This window comes from Abramis brama (assembly GCF_963993115.1).
Source record: "Abramis brama genome assembly, chromosome: 25".
Classification (NCBI taxonomy): domain Eukaryota; kingdom Metazoa; phylum Chordata; class Actinopteri; order Cypriniformes; family Leuciscidae; genus Abramis; species Abramis brama.
This window is the reverse complement of record NC_139987.1, coordinates 2,049,226-2,075,000: the sequence shown is the minus strand read 5'-3', so window position 1 is coordinate 2,075,000 and position 25,775 is coordinate 2,049,226. Positions and strand designations below refer to the sequence as shown.

The 25,775-nt window shown below is 39.2% G+C and overlaps 1 protein-coding gene across 2 annotated transcripts in view; it reads left to right on the top strand.

The window, feature by feature from the left end:
• Nucleotides 1-25,775, top strand: part of map3k1 (mitogen-activated protein kinase kinase kinase 1, E3 ubiquitin protein ligase) — a 71,604-nt gene that overhangs the window by 18,510 nt on the left and 27,319 nt on the right. The window contains exons 1-6 of one of the 2 annotated variants that reach the window (XM_084105516.1): nucleotides 16,256-16,513; nucleotides 19,600-19,750; nucleotides 21,346-21,540; nucleotides 22,468-22,662; nucleotides 25,305-25,421; nucleotides 25,498-25,646. In XM_084105516.1, coding sequence (XP_083961642.1) covers nucleotides 16,503-16,513; nucleotides 19,600-19,750; nucleotides 21,346-21,540; nucleotides 22,468-22,662; nucleotides 25,305-25,421; nucleotides 25,498-25,646 — 818 coding nt within the window. In that variant the 5' untranslated portion in view covers nucleotides 16,256-16,502. Of the gene's footprint in view, nucleotides 1-16,255; nucleotides 16,514-19,599; nucleotides 19,751-21,345; nucleotides 21,541-22,467; nucleotides 22,663-25,304; nucleotides 25,422-25,497; nucleotides 25,647-25,775 lie in introns of those variants that run through there. The other variant, XM_084105515.1, reaches the window with a different exon arrangement.

The window sequence follows — 25,775 nt, the reverse complement described above, 5'->3', positions numbered from 1 at the left end:
AATAAAGCCATGCAATGACCATAAACTTTAGTTGGCTAGAGAAATAACTAGAGAGGAGCATTTTGCCGAATATACGCAGTATGCAATATATTACATATTCATTATATGAATAATTGAGGATGCCAAACTACACTCAATGTCCAGTGATGCTGACATTATTATGGTCTGTGACACTGGCTCAGATTCTGTGTGAAGAACAAATCGGTTCCTCAGTTCCCGGGACATCCAGGAGCCGGATGAAGAGCTGCGGCTGCAGATGTACATGTGCAGGAGGACTGGAGTTAAGCGTTTAATAAACATGTTTATTTATATGTGGCACCTAAAACATAAAGATTTTTTTCCTTATAGAAGCCAATGGCTCCTTACTTGATTTTTTTCAAGTACCCCTGTTAATAAATAATGTACGCACTGTTTAGTTTGTTATTGGTCTTGTGCACCATAAATCATACTTTAGAAATGGCACCATTAAACCTTAATGCAATTTTTGTTTTTATGGAGCGTTATCCCTGAAATCCTAAAAATGATCCGAATGTCATCAGACGTGAAATATGTTTGGACTCTGTGTGGCCTAGAGAGTGTTCAGTCACGACCGCCGCGCTCAACAGCTCTGGAGTGTTTAGGTGAAATATCATTTCTTTTTTTCTTCTTTTTTTTTTTATATATATATCAGTAATTTAGTTGTACGTTTCTAGAAAGTTTCACTCTGTCAGCATCATTGACTGACACATTTATTAACAAGGATGTTGACTCTAAAGTTACTTTTTACCTGAATGTGAAACGGACCCGAAGGCAATGTTTAACGTGTTGTGTGTGTGAGCGCTGCTCATAAGAAACCAGCGCACAGGGCATCATGTGATCACAACGTCAAATCTGCACATCATCATCATCATCATCATCATCATCATGGACTGGGATTTCCATTCTATGTGTGATTGATTTAGCATGTTTTATTTTAGCTAGTGGCATTTTCTGACATTTTCTCATGTATGATGCAATACTCTTGCTGAAGTGTCTCTCTGTGAGCTTTGCCTGACTACTTCTCAAAATATCCGTTTCAAATAAAGCTGATGGCGTTTGCGAGCTGGAAGTCCCATGGGTGGATGACGTGTCATTCTGCTTTAGAAATGTGTTTTTGTCAGCGGTATTTATATGTCAGTCATTGGGTTTCTGCTCAAGAGGTCAAATATCCTGTGACAACTTTTAATGTTTAACCTCAAGATAGTCAATGATTCAGCGTGAAGTGTTCTTCTGTGATGTTGTACACTGAAATGTTTCCTTTTATGTTAGTGGATCACAGTCTTGTTTAATACAGCTAATGCTAACAGGACTGAATGGAAAGTTCTGCTTTTATAGCGTGTCCAGTGTGTGTGTGTGTGTGTGTGTGTGTGTGTGTGTGTGTGTGTGTGTGTGTGTGTGTGTGTGTGTGCACGCAGTTACGCTCCTCACTCCTTCACCTGTGTGTTTCATGAGCTCTGGGTTCATCTTCGGCCCTGCGCTCCAGTTCCAGCGCTCCCGTCAGAGATCGCGGCTCAATCGGCCTGACATCGGAGGGGGAGTGTGTGTGTGTGTGTGTGTGTGTGTGTGTGTGTGTGTGTGTGTGTGTGGAGGGGGAGGAACACAAGTGTCTCATGATGGGGGTGCAGGAATGTGATCAGAAACACTGTTAGTAGCTGTCCTGCACACTGAACGCACACCACAGCTCTCGTTTGCTAGCGCACGTGTTCAGGGGCCGATGATGTGCTCTTGTAGAGAGTGTGTGTGTGTGTGTGTGTGTGTGTGGGGTTAGAGCAGGGGGCCGGTGGGCAGATTGTGGGGTCGTGCTGCTCCAGTTGGGCAGTGTGTGTGTGTGTGTGTGTGTGTGTGTGTGTGTGTGAAGCGTCTGCTGGGAGGAATTTCCCTGCATTCCTGGTACATGCCAGAGCAGTGTGCAGATTGAAGGATATAAAAACAGTGAAATGCACGACTCTTGGCTATGCTGTGCATGAGAAAAAGGGTGAAAATGTCAACTTAAAAAAAAAAGAAAAAAAAAAAGTAGAATAGTGAAAATAGTTTAAAAAAAGAAAGTGTAAATATAACAGCTTAGTCTACTGACTGAAAGCAACAAGACTGCTTAATCTCTAAATAATGAGGGAAAAACCAGACAAGTGTAGCGCCCAATGACCCTCTTTTTTCTTTTCTTTTTTCTTTTTTCAATTACATTTTTTCCCCTCAGTTTTCATTCCATTTGAATGGTTAAATTAGATTTTAGTAATAAAATAAAAAAAATTATAATAATTTAATTTAATTAATTTAGTCTAATTAATTTAAATCTTGAATAAAATTTATTAAAAGTTTAACAGAAATAAAAATTTAGGGCCCTATGAAATCTTTTATTTACCTCAAATTGTGTTTATTTTTTAATTTTTCAGTTTTAATGGGTTAATTAAATCTTAACCTTTTAAAAGCATGTCTAATCAATTGAATTAATAACATATATTCATAACAATATTTTTCTACAATAATAGGGCCCTGTAGAATGTTTTGTAAATTCTGTTCTCTTTTTTTTCTGATTTTTGATGATTTTATTATTAAAAGAATATGATTTAAGTGTTATCAAATTAAAATTGAACAATTCCTGTAATTTTTTTGGTAAACAATATAGAATATGAAAAAATGTACTACTACTACTTTGATAAGTAAGAATACAATGAATGCACTTTTAAAAATACAGCATTGAATCATTAATCCAAACAAATCTCATTGTAAATCAAATGCAAAAAAAATAAATCTGAATCGAAAACCTATGAATCGATTCCCTGTCTAGCCAAACATTCACAGACCTGCTATGAAGTGTTAACTGGTAAATAACACACACGTTCACCATAGACTCTCTCTAATGAAGGCAGCCGGTCATCATCAACACTACTGTGTCTTTACTGTGTCTTTACTGTGTCTTTACTGTGTCTTTACTGTGTCTTTACTGTGTCTTTACTGTGTCTTTACTGTGTCTTTACTGTGTCTTTACTGTGTCTTTACTGTGTCTTTACTGTGTCTTTACTGTGTCTTTACTGTGTCTTTACTGTGTGTTTACTGTGTGTTTACTGTGTGTTTACTGTGTCTTTACTGTGTCTTTACTGTGTCTTTACTGTGTGTTTATTGGCGCCTGTGATCCTACAGTAAGCTCAAACTCTGACCTGTTTTTCTTACTGTACTCAGGGCTGTGAGAGAGATGAAACCCTAAACCCTTTCTATTGTGGACGTGCTGGGACTCTCTTCTGCGGTTTCAGTTGCAGTCCAGTTATGATATTGAGAGACAGTGGCATGTATTGAGTTTTGACGTTTTGCAGTGGGTGTATCATATTGTGAAGGATTCCCAACCTAGTTTTTTCCCTCTGTTCTCTTGCTAAGTCACACAGAGTTTGTTTGTTCCAGCCCTCAAGAACACACACACACACACACACACACACACACACACACACACACACACACACACACACACACACACACACACACACACACAAAGATGCTTTTTATACAGTCTCTCTCCCAGCACAAACAAGCCTACTCCTATATGTATGCATTTTCACAAATCTTAATGCATTCTTCAGTTCTTCAAATGGTAATTATGATATTTCTTGATAATATTTAAGTCCATTTTTTATTTTACTCACTTTTTAATCATCTAAATACTTGTCTGATTCCTCTAAGAATATACACTATTCAAAAGTTTGGGGTCAGTAAGATAAAAAATAAGTAAATAAATAAATAAAATAATACATTTATTCAGCAAGAATACGTTAAATTGATCAAAAGTGACGGTAAAGTATTTTATAATGTTACAAAATATTTATATTTCAAATAAACACTGTTCCTTTAAATTTTCTATTCATCAAGGAATCCTGAAAAATTTAATTCACCACGTTTTATACAATAAATATTATGAAATATTATAACAATTTAAAATAGCTTTTTATATGTGAATGTTAAACTTAAATAAAAATATATTCTTGTGATCAAAGTTGAGTTTTCAGCATCATTACTCCAGTCTTCAGTGTCACATGATCCATCAGAAACATTCTAATATGATGATTTGATGATCAAGAAACAGTTCTGGTTAATATCAGTGTTGAAAACAGTTATGCTGCTTTATATTTTTGTGAAAAATGTGGTACATTTTGTTTTTCAGGATTCAGAAAACTCCTGTGTACACTCACCTTGTGTACATGATTTATCTGTAAAGGGTGCATATTAATACCTTAAATTTAAATATTAATACCTGTGTAACCATACTTTGTTCCCCTTGCACATTTTAGAGTAATAGTGTTGTCATAAAAACAATGAAGCAGCACAAATAGAAATGCGTAGTACGTAGTAAGCAAAAATGAGAAACTAAACCCTTATATTTTAGGTTCTTTGCAGCTCACAGCGACGCACACAATCTTTCAACCAATTTCATGGGGTGGATCCTGGGATTAGTGTTTCCCACAGCATTTTGTGAGACAATGGTGGGTGGACCCAAGTTAAAAATATCAATATGGTGCACTTTGAGTTCAGAATGAAGCGCTCCAACCCATGTTCATTGTCCACACTGAACCGAGTAAAAGGTCTGCATTGGCGTGTACCTGCACACTAAAGTGGACTCAGCTCTACTTTTAGTTGATGTTGTGTCACAACGTGCTGTATCATTTGTTGGTTCGGAAATGCCAACAGTCACTACTGCTAGCAAGCTACTTGGGATAACATTACCAAGCATCGAACACATTTACAAGGACAGAATGTTGAAAAAAGCCAATAACATTGTATGCGATCACACACACCCATTAGCATCCCATTTCAATTTACTACCATCTAGGCGTCGTTTCTGCCCACCTCTTATGACCAAGAACAGATCTAAATTTTCTTTTGTACCACAAGCCATTAAGGCCTTAAATCAATTAAAATAAGCTATCTGTCCAGCTGGCATGGTTAGACCCAAGGGTGTATAGTGTATTATAGTGTTTTTTAGTTTAGTGTATTTTAGTGTTTTGTAATGCATTGTATTGTTTGTGTCATATGTTTGTCATGTAGTGCCTTGCGACTGCGCCGCAAACCCAATTGCCCCACGGGGACAATAAAGTTCTTCTGCTACTACATTACCTTCACGGCTCTATCTGTAAATCAAGCCTTTTTGCCGGTGCTTCTTCTCTTACTAATGTGCTTTTTCCTTCATGTAGAATTTCTTTAACTGTGTGATACTGGAGGGTTTTCTTACATAAGCTGCCCACTTCAAGTCCCCCACATCACTTCATTTGGCTTGAAATTATAGACCTGGGCCTTGACTTGGCCACACTTTCATATTTTGGTTCATCATATTGAAAGGTCCCCTTATCATTATCATGTTGGAAGGTTCAGCTTAAATTTTTTTGACACTAAAGGCCAATTCACACCGCACAGACAAACGCGATCAGTGTGTTACCCCTTTTGTGTCTTTTGGTCGTTTGTTTTCACTGAACATGTTCAGTCAGCGTTTGTTGGTGTCTGTTGGCGCAGTGTGAACATGACTATTATTTTTCATAAAATTAAAATTCCAAAACTTTCTGCCGTGTTCGTGTTCGCACCGCAGGAACTAGGAGCGATTTTAGCTCTAGGAACTTCTTTTGGAGGAACTAATTTACTCCTACTTCAGAGTCGGTCTAAACCAGCGCTATAGGAACTACAGTGATTATGTATTTCTGCTCAGCAACACTGGACATCAAACACACGGCATCTAATGATTAGACGGGACTGTTAGACAGATCGTAAACTAATGAACACGGAGAATGCGAGCGCTGTGAGCTCAAGCTCTGGTGTTCTCAGCGCCGGCAAAATAAGTCACAACAACAAGCGCTGCTTACGTCACTTCAGAGTTCCTTCTGGCGGTGTGACCAGGAAAACATTCCTAAGGGAACCTTTAGTTCTCTGGAAATCACCCTGGTGGCTCGTTCCTATAACTGAGTTCCTATAACTACCCGGTGCGAAAGCCCCTTATGACATCGCGATAACACTGTATTCTCTAATGCAGCTCAGCCGGGCCTCGTGAGATGCATGACGGATGGAAACAAACGTGGATGTACAGGAGCTGACGGCAGTAGATGTTGCGGCTCTGTGCTCTGAGTTACAAAAAAATGAGGCAAGCACATTTGGATGTGGTCTTGTGTGGATAGATGTGGTCTTGGCTGGGTAATGCGGTCAGTACGGCCTGTGCAGATCACAGTGTGAGCTGCAGTTATAAGGCACGTCACACACTTTGATGTGTGTTCTGCAACCGGCTCAAAATATCAAACATGTTAGATATCCTTAAATGGATGAATTATAGTCTAAAGTTAATCTGTGCCCAAAGTTTTGTGCCTGTTTCCTCTAAAGCTCGCTTGAATATGTTGTAAAATAGATCATTAGACATGATGTTATGGTGCCTTGAAAGCTTGTGTGAAAGCAGGTTCATAATGAGGCGCCGTCATACACATACACACACACACACTTTCTGTTTGGCCATTTCCAGACGGTTAAAGGCTGCCGGTGGAGTTTGCTTTGACATGTCTGCTTGTTTCACTCTGTAGACCAAATCTGAGGAAAACTATTCATAGAAGAACAGACCCTAGTCATGTTCAGCTTCATCATCTCTAATGCCCTTTCTCCCTGGGAAATGTACTAATGTTCAAAGCAAACGTTTGACTTGGTATTTTCACTGGAAACGTTTCACTAGTCACTGCCTCCACTAGCACAAACCGGTGTATATAGTGCTGATCTCACTCCTGGTCCGTTCTATATTAGGAAATAATTTATTATGAGGTTGACATCTCAGATGACTTCCAAAAATAATACTGGGTTCCTCGCTCACGTTCAGCTGGATGGACCTCTGCAGCCGACAACCAGTTTGATCTACTACTGATTTCTTCTTCTGATTACCTGGTATAGAAATATATACTTTTTAAATGGAACATAAGTCTAATATTGAAAATTTAGGCTAACTCTCACCAAAATGCCATTTTTTACTTTAAAGCTGAAAGAAAACAGAAATCTTGGCTAAAACTAAATGTGAAACCGCTATTTTAGCATCCAGTCAGTATTTTTCGTATGGAGAAAAGCAGCGTGTGTGTGAAATGACCAGTTAAATTGCATTTGTAAAAGCTGGCTGCTGTTGGACGATTTCTTGAGGAAAAAGAGCTTAAATTTACAGTTGTTACGATAAACCGGCCAGAAGCTTCTGTTACTAAATGAGCAGCTTTCCTCTATAAAGGTATAATGAGCCTCTCTAAGCGCTGTGCTGCTGTTGTAGGGTGCAGTGCTGCTTGCATTGGCCAAAAGATTTATTATTGAGGTTTATTTTAAGATCATTGGGCCTCATTCATAAAACACAAGAATTTTTGTGTAAATTGGTCATAATTTCAAAACGTTGGTGGTGTTTTAGACAAATTGATGACACTGCGTTTTGATAACACTATTTACCATAATTATATATTATAACAAAGTTAATTAATTAACCGTTTAGTTGATTTAAATGTGAAAAAGAATCATTGATCATCAGCAATGATTGAAAACAGCTGTAGTCCGTTTACTGTAGAGTACGGTTATTCTGAGCACCAGTGGCATTTGTCTGCAAACACTTTAATTGAATCATTTTTGATAGTCGCATGGCTAATTAGTCTCTTTTGCATGTGTGCAGTATAATGGTATGAGACTGGGAAGGGACTCCTGTACCTGTAATTCACGCAGGCGTCATTTTTGGGTGCGGATCTTGTGCATGAATGATTGGAAACCATTAAAATACACACGTTTAACATGCATTTTTCTATTTTATGCACTATTTTGAGTTACTTTGCACTGTTTATAAATCTTTGTAGTTACAGTGTATATTCAAATATACAGTATTTCCAATTGTTTGAACCCAGATGTTCTTAATAAGGCCAACTGAAGAATAAACTTAAGCACTTACTCCAAAACAAAAAGTTTATCCAGGATTTTTAGGTTTTTTATTTAGAAGGCGGGACTTATTCCGCCATTTTGAGCGTTGCACTTTTCCCCATTCAAAACTATATGAGTGAGGCGTCTTGTTATTGTACAGTCTTTGATATTACTTCCTCAAACGTCCACGTCACAGTGTGAAACATTAGCATGATTCCCGCCCACAGGTTTAAGCGCACTGGCTCAGCTGGCCAATCAGAGCACTCTGAGCTTTTCTGAAGGAGGGCTTTGTAGAAATCAGTGCGTTTCAGACAAACCGGGAACAGAGGAGCCGCTATTATGTTTTTTTGAGCATTAATGCATGTTAACCTATTCTATTACTCCCAATAATCAAAATATTTAAAATAGCATCTTTAAACAATGTCTTATGTCTGGCACCAGTATGATCACAGGTATATTACGTTTCCTAGATGGTATAGTTCTTGTGAGCTTTCCCACCCGGGGGTTTTCTCAGGTGTACAGTAATTCAGTGTGTGCAGTGATTGAAGCACTCCTAGTTTCACAGTGTGACCCAGTTAGCCTGTGAGTGTGGTGATATCGTGTTAGCAGTTAGCAGCTCTCTCCGTGTGCTAGTTCACATCACAACCGGCTCCTGGTGGACAAGCGGGACACAGTTTGGTCTCTGTAACGCCCCTGTCCTGCTTAAAGGCAAGAGACCTGATTATCTCCACTATAGCAGTACATTAATACTCCATGCCTGTGCCGGTTCCTCAGCTGGGGTGGTCAGAGATGTTGGCGGGTGCTTTCAGAAACATGTATTTCCCAAGGCTTCCTGCAGTCGGTCCAGCGTGTGCTGCCAGAAATGCCCTGTTCGTGTTCGCTCTCTCTGCATGGCTCTGTTAGGATGGGGCAACGGGATAAGATCATGTGATTTAAACTTCAAAGGACATTTGATGATAATGTAGCCGCTTTTTAAGTAGTTTGTTGTAGGGCTGGGAATTGACAATTTCACGAGTCCATTTCGATTTGATTTCATGCCGGATTTATTCAAACATATATTTAATATTGAAGAACAGGGTTATGTAAAAATATGAGTATAAAATGTAGTGCAAATATTTCTTAAAATATTAATACACTACATTTAACGCACACGATTTATTGACGTGGAGGAGCGAGTTTTGTGATCTATTATCCCAGTCACGTGATTGTCTGCTGTAAATAAAATGTCATATGCTTCGAATAATAAGAATTAATTGATATTTAACTTAATAATAGGAAAATAATCTCCATCTATTATTTGATTATTTAAATCTCTTGTTTAAAAATAGGAAGAAAGACGCACTGTAGTTAAAATGGTTTTCTGTCTTGTATTTTACCTCAAAATGATGTTTTTGATGATGAAATTATTTTAATAAAAATGTGGGAATTAGCAGAAATAAGTTAATAGTATTTACATGAGGTAAACATAAATCTGCTTGGTTTATATTGTTACTGTATATAATTTCTGCCATTATAATGGCCCATTTCAAATGTTTACGTGCTTTTCTTCTCTAAATCTTTTAAGCTGTGATGAAATCTTGTTCTTGTAAATACTTTCCAGCATTTCAGAAATAAAAGCCTAGGAATAGATCTTTAAAATGCATATAAATTACAGCGACGCACAACATTTACCGTACAGTGCTCAGCAGTCGTCAAAAAGAGTTTCAACCGTGAATTTTTAATTGCTCTCTTCTTGTAAACTCAGATGTGGATTCATTTTGACCCGGAGAGGATTTTCCCGTACCCGAAAATGCTAGTTAATGTTATTATTGCAATGGACTAAAATTTACTGACTTTACTCACCCAGAGTCTAACGACTTTAACATTTTTTGTGGTGTTCCCGGTCAAAAATGACCGGCCTATAAATTTTATAAATAGCTTATAAATCTCTTATGCTACTTTATCACAAATATTGAATTCAATCTTAGTTGAAAAAAAGATTGAATCCAGTATTTGGTGATAAAATAGCGTAACGAGTGATTTTATGTTTTTTGTTTTGTCATTTTTGACCGGGAACACCACAAGTGTTATTGGGTTTTCAACACATCACAAGGGTTAAGAAAAAGTAGACCTATATTGCTTAAGAAGAACCCGGATGGGCATCTTCAGTAGGGCTGGGGTAAACGATTATTTATTAAACGATTAGTCGGGCGATTATTTTATCGATTAGTCGACTAATCTAACGACTAATTTGAATTAATTATCCTGTCTGTTATTCGCATATCTCTCGAACCGTTACTCCGATGGATTTCAAACTCGACAGCTGTCTGGGCACGAGTAAGTGCAGTGCCAAGTTTGACGTTTGGATGAGAAATGCAAAAGATATTGTTAAATATATCAGTAAAAGAAGCACTTAGAAGGTTGTGGTTTAAAAAATAAACATTCTGACATAAACACACTGTCAGCTACAATGTTTACTTCTGAATAATATAGTATAAACGTGATAAATCCATTTTGATTAATTTGAGTAAAAAATGTGTTTTCTTTACCAAGAAAGTGGCAAGATGAAAACCACTATTTTCTGTTTCAAACTTTCACATAGCATCTTTAGGTTATAATAACATAAATAATTCAAATCCAGATTTTGATTTTCAAAGATTTATTATAAAAACAGATTATTTTTCCCCAAAAATGCAATAAATTCATGACACTTTTTTTTTTTTACATGCAATTAATCCATTGAATCAATATAAAAGTTATTTTTCATATTGAAACTGTTGAAAATACACAACAAAGTAAGTTGATCCACATGACAGCCTCTGAACTCGGTCAATACTAATCTTATATTTAGCACGTACGGGACTAAACACAGGCTACATTCAATCAGCCATCGCTAAGAAATACCTTCTGAAATTTTTTGACGGCGATCAGCTGTAAAATGGCTTGGTCCTGCTCGGTTTTCGTTGACTGAGTACAAGAATTGAAAGTTTTTTAAAAGATCCACTGAGGTTCACGTGTCAGCATTCGACATAAGTTTGACGCTGTCGTGTGAGAACAAGCAACAGTCGGCATTTCTCTTCCTCCCGCGTGCCTCATCTTCTTAATCTCCTCACGTAAATGATTCGATTTCGATGGCTTACGTTTCTTCCCTACGGCAGAATCCACCACAGGTCCATCAATGCCGTCAAATGTATAATTTTTTTTGTTTGTTTGTTGATCAAAAAGTGCAAAGTAGATAAGGAAAACTAGGATGCCGGGTGTATTCAAAGCGCCGCCGTTACTGTTTACAATGCGTGGAATGGTGCGCTGTGATTGGTTGAGCGGATTTATCACATTCTGCAGAGAAAGGAGACTGGCGTTTGTCGTGGTTTGGAAAGAAAGGGAGAAAACATGACAGAATAACACGGCGGGCGGTGTGTGTGTGGCGAGCTGTACCTCCGGGAATGGTACAAAAAAATACAAATAAAAAAATAAAGAAGCGTCGACGCAAAAAATATGACGTCGACGTAATTTTGACGTTGACGCGTCGGATACAGCACTAATCTTCAGACCTGGAGGGCCGTAGTCCTGTCGAGTTCAGCTCCATCCCTCATCAAACACCCCTGAACCAGCTCATCCATGTCCAGACTGTGCCGAGCCGGAGTCTAACCGAAGGCTTTGCTTTATGTTTGGTGATGGGTAAAGCTGTGAACGTTTTGTCTGATAGAAGGGTTAGTTTATGGCTTGTTGTTTGCTGGTTTAGTTAGTTCAGTGTATGTTTTGAGTGGTGACTGAGGTCCGAGCGCTCGGCCCCTCCGGCGCACACATTGTGCTGGCGTAACCGGAGCGCTGAGAGCGGGCGGCCCGTGAGAAAGGGTGTGCACCGCTACAGGCCTGCAGTCTAGGCTTACGTGGAGCCCGAGATGCATTCCCAGCGCTGGCTCCTCCACAGCCCACCTGCGCGGCCCACAATGCCTCTTTGTTCCTGCCCCATGGCACTGTGGGATAGCTGTTATCTGAGAGGCAGGGGTTGGCCACCACCGACTTTCCCATTCAGAGTAAAGATGGTGCATTCCTGCTCTCCGGTTTCGCTGCGGCTCAGGCTCGTGAGAGCTGCTTTCCCAGTGTGCTCTGTTGTGCGCTCGCACGCTTAGTGTGGCCGTTTGCGGTCGCGTTGAAGTCGCACAGTTCTCGCACTGAACATTGAGTGCGTCTGTAGTTTAATGTACAATGTTTATCAGAACTGTCTTGAGCAACAAGATCAATTCCTTACTGTTTATGAAGGCGAAATTAAGTTTATTCTCAAACGCTGGTTTCTGCATTTCATGATTCTCCATAGCAGTGCTGTTACCACATGCTAATGAACACACATACTTATTTTAAAGGGTAAATGTTCATGTAAATATTAACCATTGAAATTACAAAATATGGCATGCAAGTAATAATGAGTAATAACGAACAAAGAAACGCATTGCAATAAATAATAAACCCGTTAGAACAAGGATACAAATGAAGTGCATGAGGCTTGAAGTTTTTCATGTATTTAATAACAACAGCATTAATTATTCAAATAAACAACTAAAATAAGCAAGAAAAATAATAATGGTATTATAAAAAGAACTAAAACGGCAATCTCCAAACTAGGGATACCAATTTTTAGGCCTTTTGATAATATTTAATACTATTATATATTATAATTAAATGTTATTTATTATAATATTTAATATTATTATTATTATTAATAATGTTTTAATAAATATAGGGCTGGGATAAGGTATAAAATAACTATAAATCCAAAACTAAATGTGACATTTAATTTCTGTAGGCATTACTATGTGTTGGTGTTTATTTAAATTAAAAGTTATGGTTCATTATGGCCTGTAATTGTTGTTAATAAATGACTTATAAACAGGCATGAAAACTCCTCACCTTTCGGCGAAATTCGCCGTTTTAAAACCTAAAAGGGTCACCTACGTGATTTGTGCAGATCCGATGAGAAAATATTTATGGGGGGGGGGGGGGGGGGGGGGGGGTGTCGAGGTCGAGGCCAGCATTTATCCCCTATAAAGTTACCATAAACTTCGCAGCTTTAAAAAACAATCATCATTCCTAATGCCGAAACATGACAGCCAATACGAGTCAGAGTAACGTTAGGGCAGAAATGTTTTCAAAGTCTTTTACACCGCGAGTCTGACAACTGGACACACTGCCGAACAAAGTACCGCACGTCGGAAAGAAAGCCTGAGGTAAGTTAGCTTACAATGTTAACTGTCCTGTCAGATACAGACAGCGATGTTGCCAATGTCATTATTTTGAATTTTGACATAGAAGTGGGCGAGATAATATCGCGAGCGGGCGCGGGCGCCGTGAGCGCTGAGCGAGCAGGAACAGTGCAGTGTTATTCATTGCGCGGCTCGCGAGCCTCATGTGGCTCGCCAAGCTTTAATTTGTGGCTCGCATGGCGATAAATGATACGGTGATATGATGCATTCACTAGAGATATTTCATAAAAACATTAATAACAAGTAGGGCTTTAACATAACCCGTTAAAATCTCAAAGTGTCAGCTCTATTACAAATAATTTCGATCGGATTGAAAGGGGTGGTTTATCGAGAGAACGTGAAAAAACTCGATCGATTGAAAACCGAAACTGAAAGGACGACGTATGACGCGCTGAACGAGCTGTTCTCCTGATGAATAAAGTGTCATATAAATGAGTATCCTTTCATTCTATAATTCTCCTTTCACTCAGCATCTGTGAAGTGAAGCAGGACAACGGCCCACCAGTCCTTGTTTCAGATTATCATACAGACGACTGGTTTGGGGCATTTTTAATGCGTGATAAATAGTAGTAGTAAATAGTTTTTTTTCTCTGACACCCGATGAAACACGTAGATCAGCGGCCTATTGGTTCTTTTCTTGATTGACACTGGGCTAGCCCAATCAAATCTTTAATGTGAAGTATAGAAATATACTCTTTCAAGTATAGAAATTAGTACAAAACTAATTATGAAAGTTTCCTTTATTTTTCAGTGCATTTGTTTTACAATATATGGCTATTACTATCATGGGATTAATATTATAACTATTATTGTAGTAGTAATGTAGACAGACACTGTAACTAAAAGAGTTTTGAAATTTTCTTTGTTTAATTTGCACCAGATTGATGAATTTAACATTAAAAAGCAAAAAATTTTCTTACGGGGGAGCATGCCCCCGAACCCCCCTAGAGTGGCAGAGGTCCATAAATGAGAATTTTGTACTTATTTCAGTTGTGCGTGTTAACTCTCACGCGTTCCTACTCACTCATTACATTTATTTATTTGTTTATTTATTTATTTATTTATTTTTATTTATTTATTTATTTTGGGGGGGGGGGGGGGGATATATGCCGCATCCTTCTCACCTTTTTTACCCCTGACCTGTTTTCATGCCTGTATAAAATGTTAATGATGGCTTTCAAATATGTTTAATGGCTAAAAATACAAACACACGCGAGGAACACTGGGTTTGGGCTTTGGGGGCGGAGCAATGAAGGGAAGGGTGTGTTTGTTTGGGTTGATCTCAAATATCAACAATAGCCGCTTTCCGACCGGAGGAACCTTTTCACAGTTCCTATAACTATTGGCTAAAGTCCCCGGATGTCGGCGTGTTCGCACCGCAGGAACTAGGAACGATTTTAGTTCTAGGAACTCCATTTGGAGGAACTAATTTAGCTCCTACTTCAGAGTCGGTCTAAACCAGCACTATAGGAACTACTCGTGACGTTAGTGTACGCTGATGACCGAACGCACGCAAAACACCAGCACCTGTGATTTTTAAAACAGCTAGAATGTAAACACACAGATTATAGCCTATATATTTACTCCATAAACTAGATATAAACATGGAAAACAGTGATAGATGGGCCTCTAAACCTTTATGCTGAAGAGAAAATCCAACGCAACTTTGAGGGGACCAAGTCAAACATGATTATGTTTATCTGCCCAGCTAGCAACACTGGACATCAACCACACGGCATAGGCTCATATACTGTGTACTTTCTATAACAGTTCTATCTAATAACATGTTAAACAGTACTGTTAGACAGATCGCTAACTAATGAACACAGAGAATGCGAGCATTGTTTGCTTTGGCGTTCTCAGCGCCGCCAAAATAAAAGTCACCGTGCTTGCGTCACTCCCTTACCCCTCCTACCAGTTCCTATGGCCACTTGGCCAGTGCGAACGCAAACAGCAAAACCGAGTTTGGGGGAGAGTAGTTCATAGAACTGTTTAGAAGTGGACAGTTCCTAGAACTAAGTTCCTGTAACTACTTGGTCAGAAAGCGGCTATTGTTCAGCAACGACTTTGAGAGATAACACACTGCACCTTTAATGTGGGTGTTCAGTGTCAGTAATTTTTAATGTTAAGTATAGTTTAATCCCAGAAAGCCTGTGTGTGTAATTGCTTAAGTCAAATGTAATCGATTCAAAGCCTTCGTTAATTACATACAGGCACAGATGACTCCCTCATTGCATCATGTGACAGACAGCTAGTCCAGCACACTGTTATCAGGACACCTGTGCTGAGAGATTATAGTCATGACGGATGGATGGATGCATGGATAGATTAAAACTTGTACTTGAGTGCTGGTGAGAGGGGTTAAGATTTATTCTTTAAATTTACATATTAACATATTTTTCCCTTCCATTTTCTCGTTGAGCCCTGTTACAAAACTCGAAACATCATGTTGTGTCATCGTGTGAACTTAATGGAAAAGATCACTCAGAAAGTAGCGGTGTAAAAGATAATTATGGTCATCTGCAGAAAGGCATTAGAGACGCCTTTCTGCAGATGACCATAATTATCTTTTACACCGCTATTATCGTCCTGACTTTCTGTTTTGAAGCCTCGGCTGGCCATGTTTTAATACAGCATGTCAAGTTAAGAGTTACGTTGAGATGTGGAGATTCTGTGCTCTTTTACATTTCAGTTGTATCTAGCAGTTTGAAAGGGGAAAAGACGTTTAAAAAAGTGTTGCATTGACCTGAAAGTCACCTTGTGCGGTTTGTGTTGCTGTGTAATGAATCAAACCACAAGAATCGCAGACCAGTCCAGTGAAAACACAAGCAGCTGTCGGCATATTTCTGCTCTTCCATTTCCATTCATTTTCATTATAGACAGTATTTTATTCTTACTGTCGGATTCAGAGTTTGTATTCTGCATTAGCGACACTACAGAAAGTAACATCAGCAGTTTTTCTGTAATGTTAGAGACATGATTGAAGAACATTGTTTGAGGTTAAAACGAGCTTCAACAATCAGTTGGTCAGCCGATACGCTTCTGCAAAAGAGCCGAGTTTGACGTCAGCGCACTTCCTCGTGTGATGTGGCAGGAAGCCTGTCTTTCCTGTCCCGGGTTGTTGTTTTGCAGCACTCGCTGCTGCTTGCAGAGGATCCCGAAAGAGGCGAAGCCGTGATCCTGCTGCTCATTACAGCTGGAGATGCTCCTTCCCCATCCCGCCTCCACATGTGGACACACCGCTCCAGACGACTCTCTCTCTCAGGCTTCATCTCGCTGTCGGCGGTTCAGGGGCTTTTCCAACATCCACTTTAATGATGTTTAATCAGACCCTCAGTCGTGATCTTCATCTTGTGTAAACTGATGTGTGACGGGTAAGATGGCAAGAGATAACGCGGTTTCCTCCATGCACTATACAAAAATACTTTTTTTGTAACATGAAATCTTTTAAGAACCATTTATTGCAAAAACTCTGCATATTTATGTTGAACCTCACTTTGTTACACAAACATGCAATGTTTGGAAGGGGTGTAACGATTCATGCATATGGATCAAGTCATCTGGCAATTGACCAATCATATGATGTATCGATGCAATGTGTCAAAATTAAGATGCACATTTATTTTGACACTTTCATGCATGCAATGCCCGTTGAACATTTCACGTATTTTTGTATATTATTTTAAAAACTAAAGTGCATATTTTTTGGGATGTTCCAATTGGGACACATGATTGCAGAGAGTTCAAGTAAATGATACATTTTGGATGCATTTGTCAAAATAGGCAGATAATGTCGTAAAATTGATGGCCCTCTAATCGAATTAAACCATAACCGTATCATGGCATGATATTGTGTCAAGGAGAATGATTGTCGTGGTGAACCAATCACATCACAGCATCTCAGACTCGGGCGTTTCAGAAAGACCAAACCAACATTTGTCATCGGATCAGAATAATTTGGTTTGATTCCCTCCAGAAGCGTCTCACGCGATTGTGTTTCCGAACACCAGCATCCGAACGCAAGAGAGCATGACAGCGGTTATTGTGTTTCGTCTGACTCTGAGACACACTCATTTATGATGGAGGAAGAAAGAGCCTGATTGCAGCAACAATATTTATCCGCAAATGCTTTATGATGCGATATTCCAATTTTACCCATAAGATAAATTCACAACTTTGGATGGAAACAGCTACTGATGGTTCAGTGAGTGATTTGATTGTTCATACAGGTGACCTTTGGTTCACACAGGTGATCTGTGAGTTTGATTGGTTCATACTAGGGTTGTGCCGATAGACGATAGTATCGTGTATTGACGATAGTCAGAGATATCGCTGCTGGCAGACGCCTTTGACGATATCAATACGATAATTGGCTCGTTTTCCCAGTAATGTATTAAATCATTATTATTATTATGAAGCTAGTATTGTTATTAAATTAATTAGGAACTACAATTAATTTGCCTTGCCTAAATTCATAACGACATCACCACATAACCACACTTGCGATATCACCGACACGCGCATATGAGGACTCAAAGAACATGTTTTAAAACAGACTAAAAAACTACATCCCACAACAAAATTTAATTGCAAGTTGATCCATTCACAAACTGTCAAGAGTGCTTGTTTTAACAGACGCATCATTCTTATACAGAGCCAAGATGAAGACGGCATCGCTGTTCGTCAGTATTTTGTTTCCATAGCACATTAACAAAACATTTAATGACACTAATGAAACTAAAAACAATACAATTACAAAATATTAATGATAATAATATCAATAAAATAATATAGGCCTAGGCCTAATAACAGTCTTTAGTTCACGAACGCAGCACAACTCTGCCATCTGTGAAAATCAAAAGCAACTTCAAACACTTGTTTAACAATAAATATTCTTCACATTTTTTCACTGTCAATAATGTAAGTCCACAAGAGAAATATTAAGCCAGTAAATTAAGATATTTGCAGTACCGTTATATCCATCGTCGTCTCAGAGAACGCGCCGTTAATGCAGTGAAAGCTCAGTCCGTTGATTGATTGGTTCGCACAGGTGACCTGTGAGTTTGATTGGTTCGCACAGGTGACCTGTGAGTTTGATTGGTTCGCACAGGTGACCTGTGAGTTTGATTGGTTCGCACAGGTGACCTGTGAGTTTGATTGGTTCGCACAGGTGACCTGTGAGTTTGATTGGTTCGCACAGGTGACCTGTGAGTTTGATTGGTTCACACAGGTGACCTGTGAGTTTGATTGGTTCACACAGGTGACCTGTGAGTTTGATTGGTTCACACAGGTGACCTGTGAGTTTGATTGGTTCACACAGGTGACCTGTGAGTTTGATTGGTTCACACAGATGACCTGTGAGTTTGATTGGTTCACACAGATGACCTGTGAGTTTGATTGGTTCACACAGGTGACCTGTGAGTTTGATTGGTTCGCACAGATGACCTGTGAGTTTGATTGGTTCACACAGGTGACCTGTGAGTTTGATTGGTTCGCACAGATGACCTGTGAGTTTGATTGGTTCACACAGGTGACCTGTGAGTTTGATTGGTTCGCACAGATGACCTGTGAGTTTGATTGGTTCACACAGGTGACCTGTGAGTTTTTCCTGACCGATTGATTTTAAGAGTTGTTTATTCATGGCTCGCATGTATGACTGCATATGATAAATGTCATGTGTTGTTCCTCATTTTTAAGTCGCTTTGGATAAAAGCGTGTGCTAAATGAATACATGCGCTGCTGCAGACAGCCAGTGAAGCCAGTGTGGTGGTGTTATTGTTTTTGGCTTATTGTCTTTTTTAATTTTGTTTTAACCAGTCTTTACGTCTCATCACATTCAACTTTGGCTCAAACAAACACATTTGTGTGTGAGTATTTCTTTTGCTATGTGACATATACAGTGTGCAAATTCTGTGAGAGCTTTGTTAGGACTGCAGGAGAGATGCATCAAGATGCATTTTCTATGCCGATATTTAGCATATTTATTTATGGCATCAGCTGATGAGTCTTGAAGTGCTGAGAGCTTGAATTTGACAGCCAGCGCAGATGCACAGGAGGTTCATTAGTCTTTTGTTGAGCAGTTATGTCTTATAAACCGTGTAAAAGTGGCAATTTGCCACTTTCTATTTATTTTCAAATAGTTTTTCTAATTTAGTATATATTATGTAAAAAAAAAAAAAAATTTAATTGCATGTGTTATTTACTTTTTAAATAGATTTTAAATAACTAAATATATAGTGTGATATCACATTTATCGTCTTTATATTGGCCATCGGCCACCTTGCTCTCGACAGTTTCGGCTTTGGCCGTAAATGAGTCCATATTGGTCGCCCGCTAGTGTCTGTGCTGCTTGCTGGGAAATATCTGTGGGAAACTGTGGAAAAGGGATAATGTGGTGAAATACACGTTCACGCACGTTTCTTGACCCTCAGACTGATGCTTGTGTGTTGTGTCCCTGCAGCCGGGACATGGAGAGCAAGGAGACTCTGCGCGGGCTGCAGAAGATGGAGGACCGGCCGGAGGAGCGCTTGATCCGGGAGAAGCTGAAGGCCACCTGCATGCCCACCTGGAAGAGCGAGTGGCTGGAGCGGCGCAGCAGGAGAGGCCCGATGGTGCGAACACACCACACCAGTTATTGCACATCTCCAAATACGTATTGCACATAACTACATTAGTACATTTCAGTATTTCTACAGCATTTTATTAATCTTAGTTAATGTTAATTTCAACATTACTAATACACTTTTTAAATCAAGTTTGTGTAAGTCTGTTAAGTCTGTATGTTAATATTAGTTAATGCACTATGAACAACATGAACAATTGAATTTTATAAACTAACATAAACTAAACAAATAAACAATAATTCTTTATACAATTAATCTTTGTTAGTCCATGTTAGCTAATGTGATTAATGTTTACAAATGAAACCTTATTTTAATATTGCTATATTACTGTTTTATTATAGTAATAATAGTTATATTAAAATATTAAATATGAATTTATAATATTAACTATTATAATATATAAAATAAAATATTACTGTTTGATATTATTAATAATATTACTAATATTACTATTGAGATCTTATTTCTTTTTATTAATAGAATGTATGTAATTATAAGGGTACTTTTAACATACATGACCTCACAAATGGGGCTCATTTTGAGGAATACCATATAAAAAAGGCACAAAAAAAAAATTTATTCAAAATTCAAACTCGCTTTATATTCCTTTTTTAGTTTTAATTTATTTTGTTTTAGCTTGAAGTTTATTTTATAATGCTCTGAATTATGAAGATTTTTTCTATTTGGTTAAATGGTGTAAAGTAACAGCCTAATTGAGATATATATAAATGTCTAGGCAGAACACATTGTCACCATTTTCTTCTGTTTTACTCATATGGCATCATTACTGATTCTTCAGTACATTACTGATTTCTACATTACTACAGTTAACAATTAAATCACTGGATTAATTGGCTAGTTAACTACTGTTAATGGTTAAATCGTTGGATCCGGATGCCCTGTTACCAAAGATAGCAGAAAACCGGTTGGAGTAAGGAACGGGAAATGAGGAGTTTTGCAGGTCTCCTCCTGAGAGCGGCAGGCCTTCCTTACGCAAGCGTTATTACAGCTGACCCTGTTGAGGAACTCCACACTGTGTGCTCGAACGCTCCACCGCAGGGGCCGCTTATACCACAGCTTTCAACTAAAACTGAAAACTTTTTGTCCGTTTTAGCTGTTCATTTACACAGTAATGGCATTTGGGGGCCTGAAACTTTTGAAAACAATACCATTATAGTCTCCATGTAAACTACGAAAACATGAATTTGTGAAAACATCATGCGCATGTGTATTACATGTTCAGTCCATAGACGCATAGTGTTTCTTTACAAAGTGACATTCACTGATCAGTGTGAACGGAGATCGATTTGAGAACATTGTCGTCTATACACGAGAAATGCAAAGGAAAAACGTTTCCATTTTTAGTTCATCGTTGTCGTGTAAACGTACCCTTAACTAACGTTTTCTCACTGGAAATAACAATTTAAGTAATACAAAGCATAATCTCAGTGTCCACATATTGGCCAATATGACTCGTCCCCACAAGACAAAATCAAAGATCAAATGAAGCTCAGGAAGCGGGATGGAAGCAGTGTTTGATGTGTGTGTGTGTGTGTGTGTGTGTGTGTGTGTGTGTGTGTCAGGTCGTGAAGCCCATCCCTCTGCGAGCCGACGGCACTGAGGCGGGCACCGATGGGCACAGCTCGTCCTCCTCTCACAGCAGAGGCCATCGCAGCCCTTCTCCTGGACCCTCCTCATCCTCATCATCCTCCTCCACAAGGACTGCTGGGAAGCCCGATTCTCCTGGTCTGCGCAGGCGGAGAGGCTCCCCAGTGCCTGTGAGTTTGTCACATTTCCATTGTCTTCTGCTGGCATGAATTTTGTTGTTGTATAGATGAGTGTTTTGGGTTTCTGCAAGTCTAGTTCACACACAAGTCATCATGGATATAAATGTGCCGGTGATGATCCTGCACTGTATTATTGTGAGCACTTACAAATACAGTGAATAATTCTGGATACCTTGTTACAAATTGTTTAGATTTTTAGAATGTGTTTTTAGAATGCGTTTTTAGAATGCGTTTTTAGAATGTGTTTTTAGAATGCGTTTTTAGAATGTGTTTTTAGAATGTGTTTTTAGAATGCTTCTTTCCATCAACCGGTTAAATTTAACAGCTATGCATGGATGATGCGTAAAAGAGGCATGAACTTTCAATATTTCAGAGTGTCAGATTTCCCCCTCTGACCTTAGACCAGTGACTCTTATATTCATAAGGGGCAGATGGGATGGGACGAATGCCACAGATATATGTTACATGAAATAAATCCTAGTATAAGGCTTTCTTCAGTAATTTCAAATCTAGGTATGATCAAGTTGTTTTAAGGTGCCATTTAGGTAATTAGAAATTCACACATGGTTATTTACTAAAAGGTGAAGAACCACCATCATGGCTTCCTTGTCAAACTCCAATGACAGTTCAACACATTTTACTGGACTGTGCTGTTTTTTAAAAAATGTATATTATAATGTTTGTCTTGTATTAATCTTTTTGTTAATTGTATGACTTTTATTCACTTTGTTCTTGTCATAAAGATTGCCTTGTTGCTGACATGACGTTAGAAATAAATAAATAATAATAATAATAATAATAATAATGATGATAATGATATTTTTATGGATTCATTTTAAATTTTAAAGTTTTAAATGGAGTTTGTGACATTTTCCATTTATGTGGTCTTAAAAATGTGGTGTGAATGTGTGTTTACAGAGCGGCAGGGTGACGCCCCCCCGCAGAGCTCCCTCCCCTGATGGCTTTTCCCCATATAGTCCTGAGGAGACCAACCGCAGGGTCAACAAGGTCATGAGAGCCCGCCTCTATCTGCTGCAGCAAATAGGACCCAACTCATTCTTGATTGGCGGAGACAGTCCTGACAACAAATTCCGGGTGTTCATTGGTCCACAGGTATGCCATGTACCTATATCCAACGTGTATAAGTCCTGAACAATGCACTAGTCAAAGAAAAACCCTTAAAGGTTATCAGGCCCCTGACACATCGATTGCCATATCAAATAAGTATGATATTGATAAGTTAAAATGATTGCATTATGTGAGAAGAAACGCATAATAGAACTAGGCATGAAACTAGAACAGCTAGTAGGAAATTGGTTCCCTGAGACAAATACATATTTCAGTGTCGTCATGCATCAGTACAGTAAAGGGAAAAAAAACTCAGATTGTCAACCGTGTTCATGGAGTCTGAAGTGTGTTGGGACACCACAGGGGAAACCTGTTTGAACTGCTGTTTTACTATGGTTGGTTTTAGTAAATCAGTCTATGGTACTTGAAGGGCTTACTAAACGTTAGTCGACCAAAATGTTATTAGTCGGTTAGTCGCAGAAAAAACTCCACAGGAATTGGCGAAGTGACGAAGTCCGTGACGGACAGATCGTTAACGGCGGGTCCTTGTGGTAATTACAGTATGTCGGGCAGTAAATCCAAACGTTCACCTATCATCCATCAACCTCAAATATGGATTATCATTTGGAACAGGATAGTAGTAGCAACTTTACATAACTCTATCATTATCCTAGATAAACGTGCGCTATTATTAGACACACATCCAAGTGTTTGAGCTGAAGTAGAGTGTGCTTTACTGCATGACATGGAGGCGCCGGCGCGATCACTTGCATTTTTTCCTGATAACTGCAGAAACAACCAAATATTAATTTTGTCCACTTGCCTCACAGACATGAGAAATATATCTATAGAAAGCTTGAAATGTCTACAAATACTCTCTGCTTAAGTAATCTGCATGAAAGGTGCATTTCTCTCTAAAGGTGTGTCCACTTTACTGCGGAGATGAGAGTCCGCATCGTCAACTTCATCTTTGCAGCGACACTGACTCAGAAAACACTAGTTTATTAATAAACAATAAAAATGTCTCCCAGCAATTTTTTCCAACACATTTATAATCATTACTTTTGCCGATCCTTTGCGGCGAGCTTTATGTGTGTGCTTGAGTATGAAATGTGTATTTAATCTGCCCCAGTATATATTTAAGCAATTCAATTAATATAAACATGAACTGCTTAAATGAACGGCTACTAGTCGACTAGAAAAAGCTTTAGGCTGAATCCCAATTCTCTGTCTTACCCCTTCCCCTTACCCCTTCCCCTTAGTCTTGCACGTTCACGTGAGAGTAAGGGCTATCCCAATTCTCATTTTGATCAAGGGGTAGGGCTAAGGGGAAGGGGTAGATACCCCTTAAAACCAAGAATTTTCGCGAGCTTACTTGAAACCAAGGGGTACCCAGAATGCACTGCGCAACCGGCAACAAAGGCGGGCATACCATCAAGAAAGTCTCATTTTCGGCTTAAATGATTGATTGAAAAATTATGACAGTCGTGTTTTGTGCTCTACACAGTCATGTACATATATATTTGCAACCATGTTGTTAACTGAAACGTTTTTAAATGTTTTTAAAAATCGCTGGTCTGCTACGCTAGGCTATCTTAACGATACATTGCTGGTTTGCACAATCAGTCCCGCATTTCTCTGACTAATGTCCGGGATTCGGCTTTTGTTTTCTACAGTCGCCATTCATTATGTGTAACGTTTCATTATTTGACACTGACACGTATGTGCCAGCTTTGCAGGTCATGTATTCAGCTTCAAACGGATCCCGACTGATACGAAAACACAGGAATTTAAGCAATGCTAAAACACACATAAACCGATCACTTGTTTCACTTGTTTAGCGTTCATGTACGTTAAACACTACATTCAGATTCGCCGATTTGAATGAATTCAGTCCGATTGAAACAACACCCTGTGCATAATGAATAGCGACGGCAGAAAGCAAAAGCCGAATCCCGGACATTTTGGGTGATCCCGAAATCCAGGCGACATGTCCAGGAAAAAGATACGTGCTTTACATATTGTAACGCGTTGTGTTAGGAGGGAAACAAAATAAGGATAGCTCGCAGCTGAAGTATTAGGCCAGACAGACTCACGTAGGCGATTCACTCACAATTTATTGACAAATCAAACTCCTGCAACTGTCTGCCACAGCTCCACCTTGCCTTCCACAGCGTCACTCAATAAAACAAAGCAAGAATAATGAGCATCAACACAGAAATGACCCACATACATGGGGTTGTTCGAGTCGCACGGCACAATACCATTACAGCCCGTTCAACAGAGAGCAGAGCGCGCAGCTCTTAAAGGGGCCATACTTATTTCCACTCGTTACAATATACTGTCCTGTATCACACAGGGACGCCGGAATATGATGTATGATGACGTAACCAAGTGGCGTCTCATTTCATAGGGGTATGTTTTCAACCCTAGCGCTTACCACTCGGTTTCGAGGGACAAGGGCTAGGGGTAAGACGAAGGGGTAGGGGAAGGGGTAAGACAGAGAATTGGGATTCAGCCTTAGTCGGGGGCAGCCCTGGTACTTATGAAAATTGGTAGCCTAAAGATTTAAAAAAAAACAAAAATGGTTCTGTTTCCTCACTGCCTAATATAGTATATTAATGTCACTTACATTAATATTTAGTTATTCGTCATAATATGATTCCCCTTGTGTTGTGTGTGATCAGACCTGTAGCTGTGCGCGAGGGACGTTCTGCATCCACGTGCTCTTCGTGATGCTCAGGGTCTTCCAGCTGGAGCCGTCAGACCCCCTGCTGTGGCGCAAGACCCTCAAGAACTTCGAGGTGAGGTGACCGTGATCCAGCCGGAGCTCTGGGCCTGTCCTCACGCTCAGATCACTCATGCTTTGCTTTCATTCAGGTGGAGAGCTTGTTTCAGAAGTACCACAATCGGCGCAGCTCACGCATCAAAGCTCCCTCACGCAGCACCATCCAGAAGTTTGTGTCCCGCATGTCCAACTCGCACACGTCATGCACCTCCAGCGCCTCCCCATCCAGCAACGAGAGCAGGTCGGTAAAGCTCGAGAGACTCTTATCCTGTTGAACTGTGTGATGTCAGGCTGTCCCTGACTGTGGATCTTGTTTTACTTGCTCTTTTTAAAGAGGTCCTATCATTCATGGTTTAGGGCTGTCACTGTA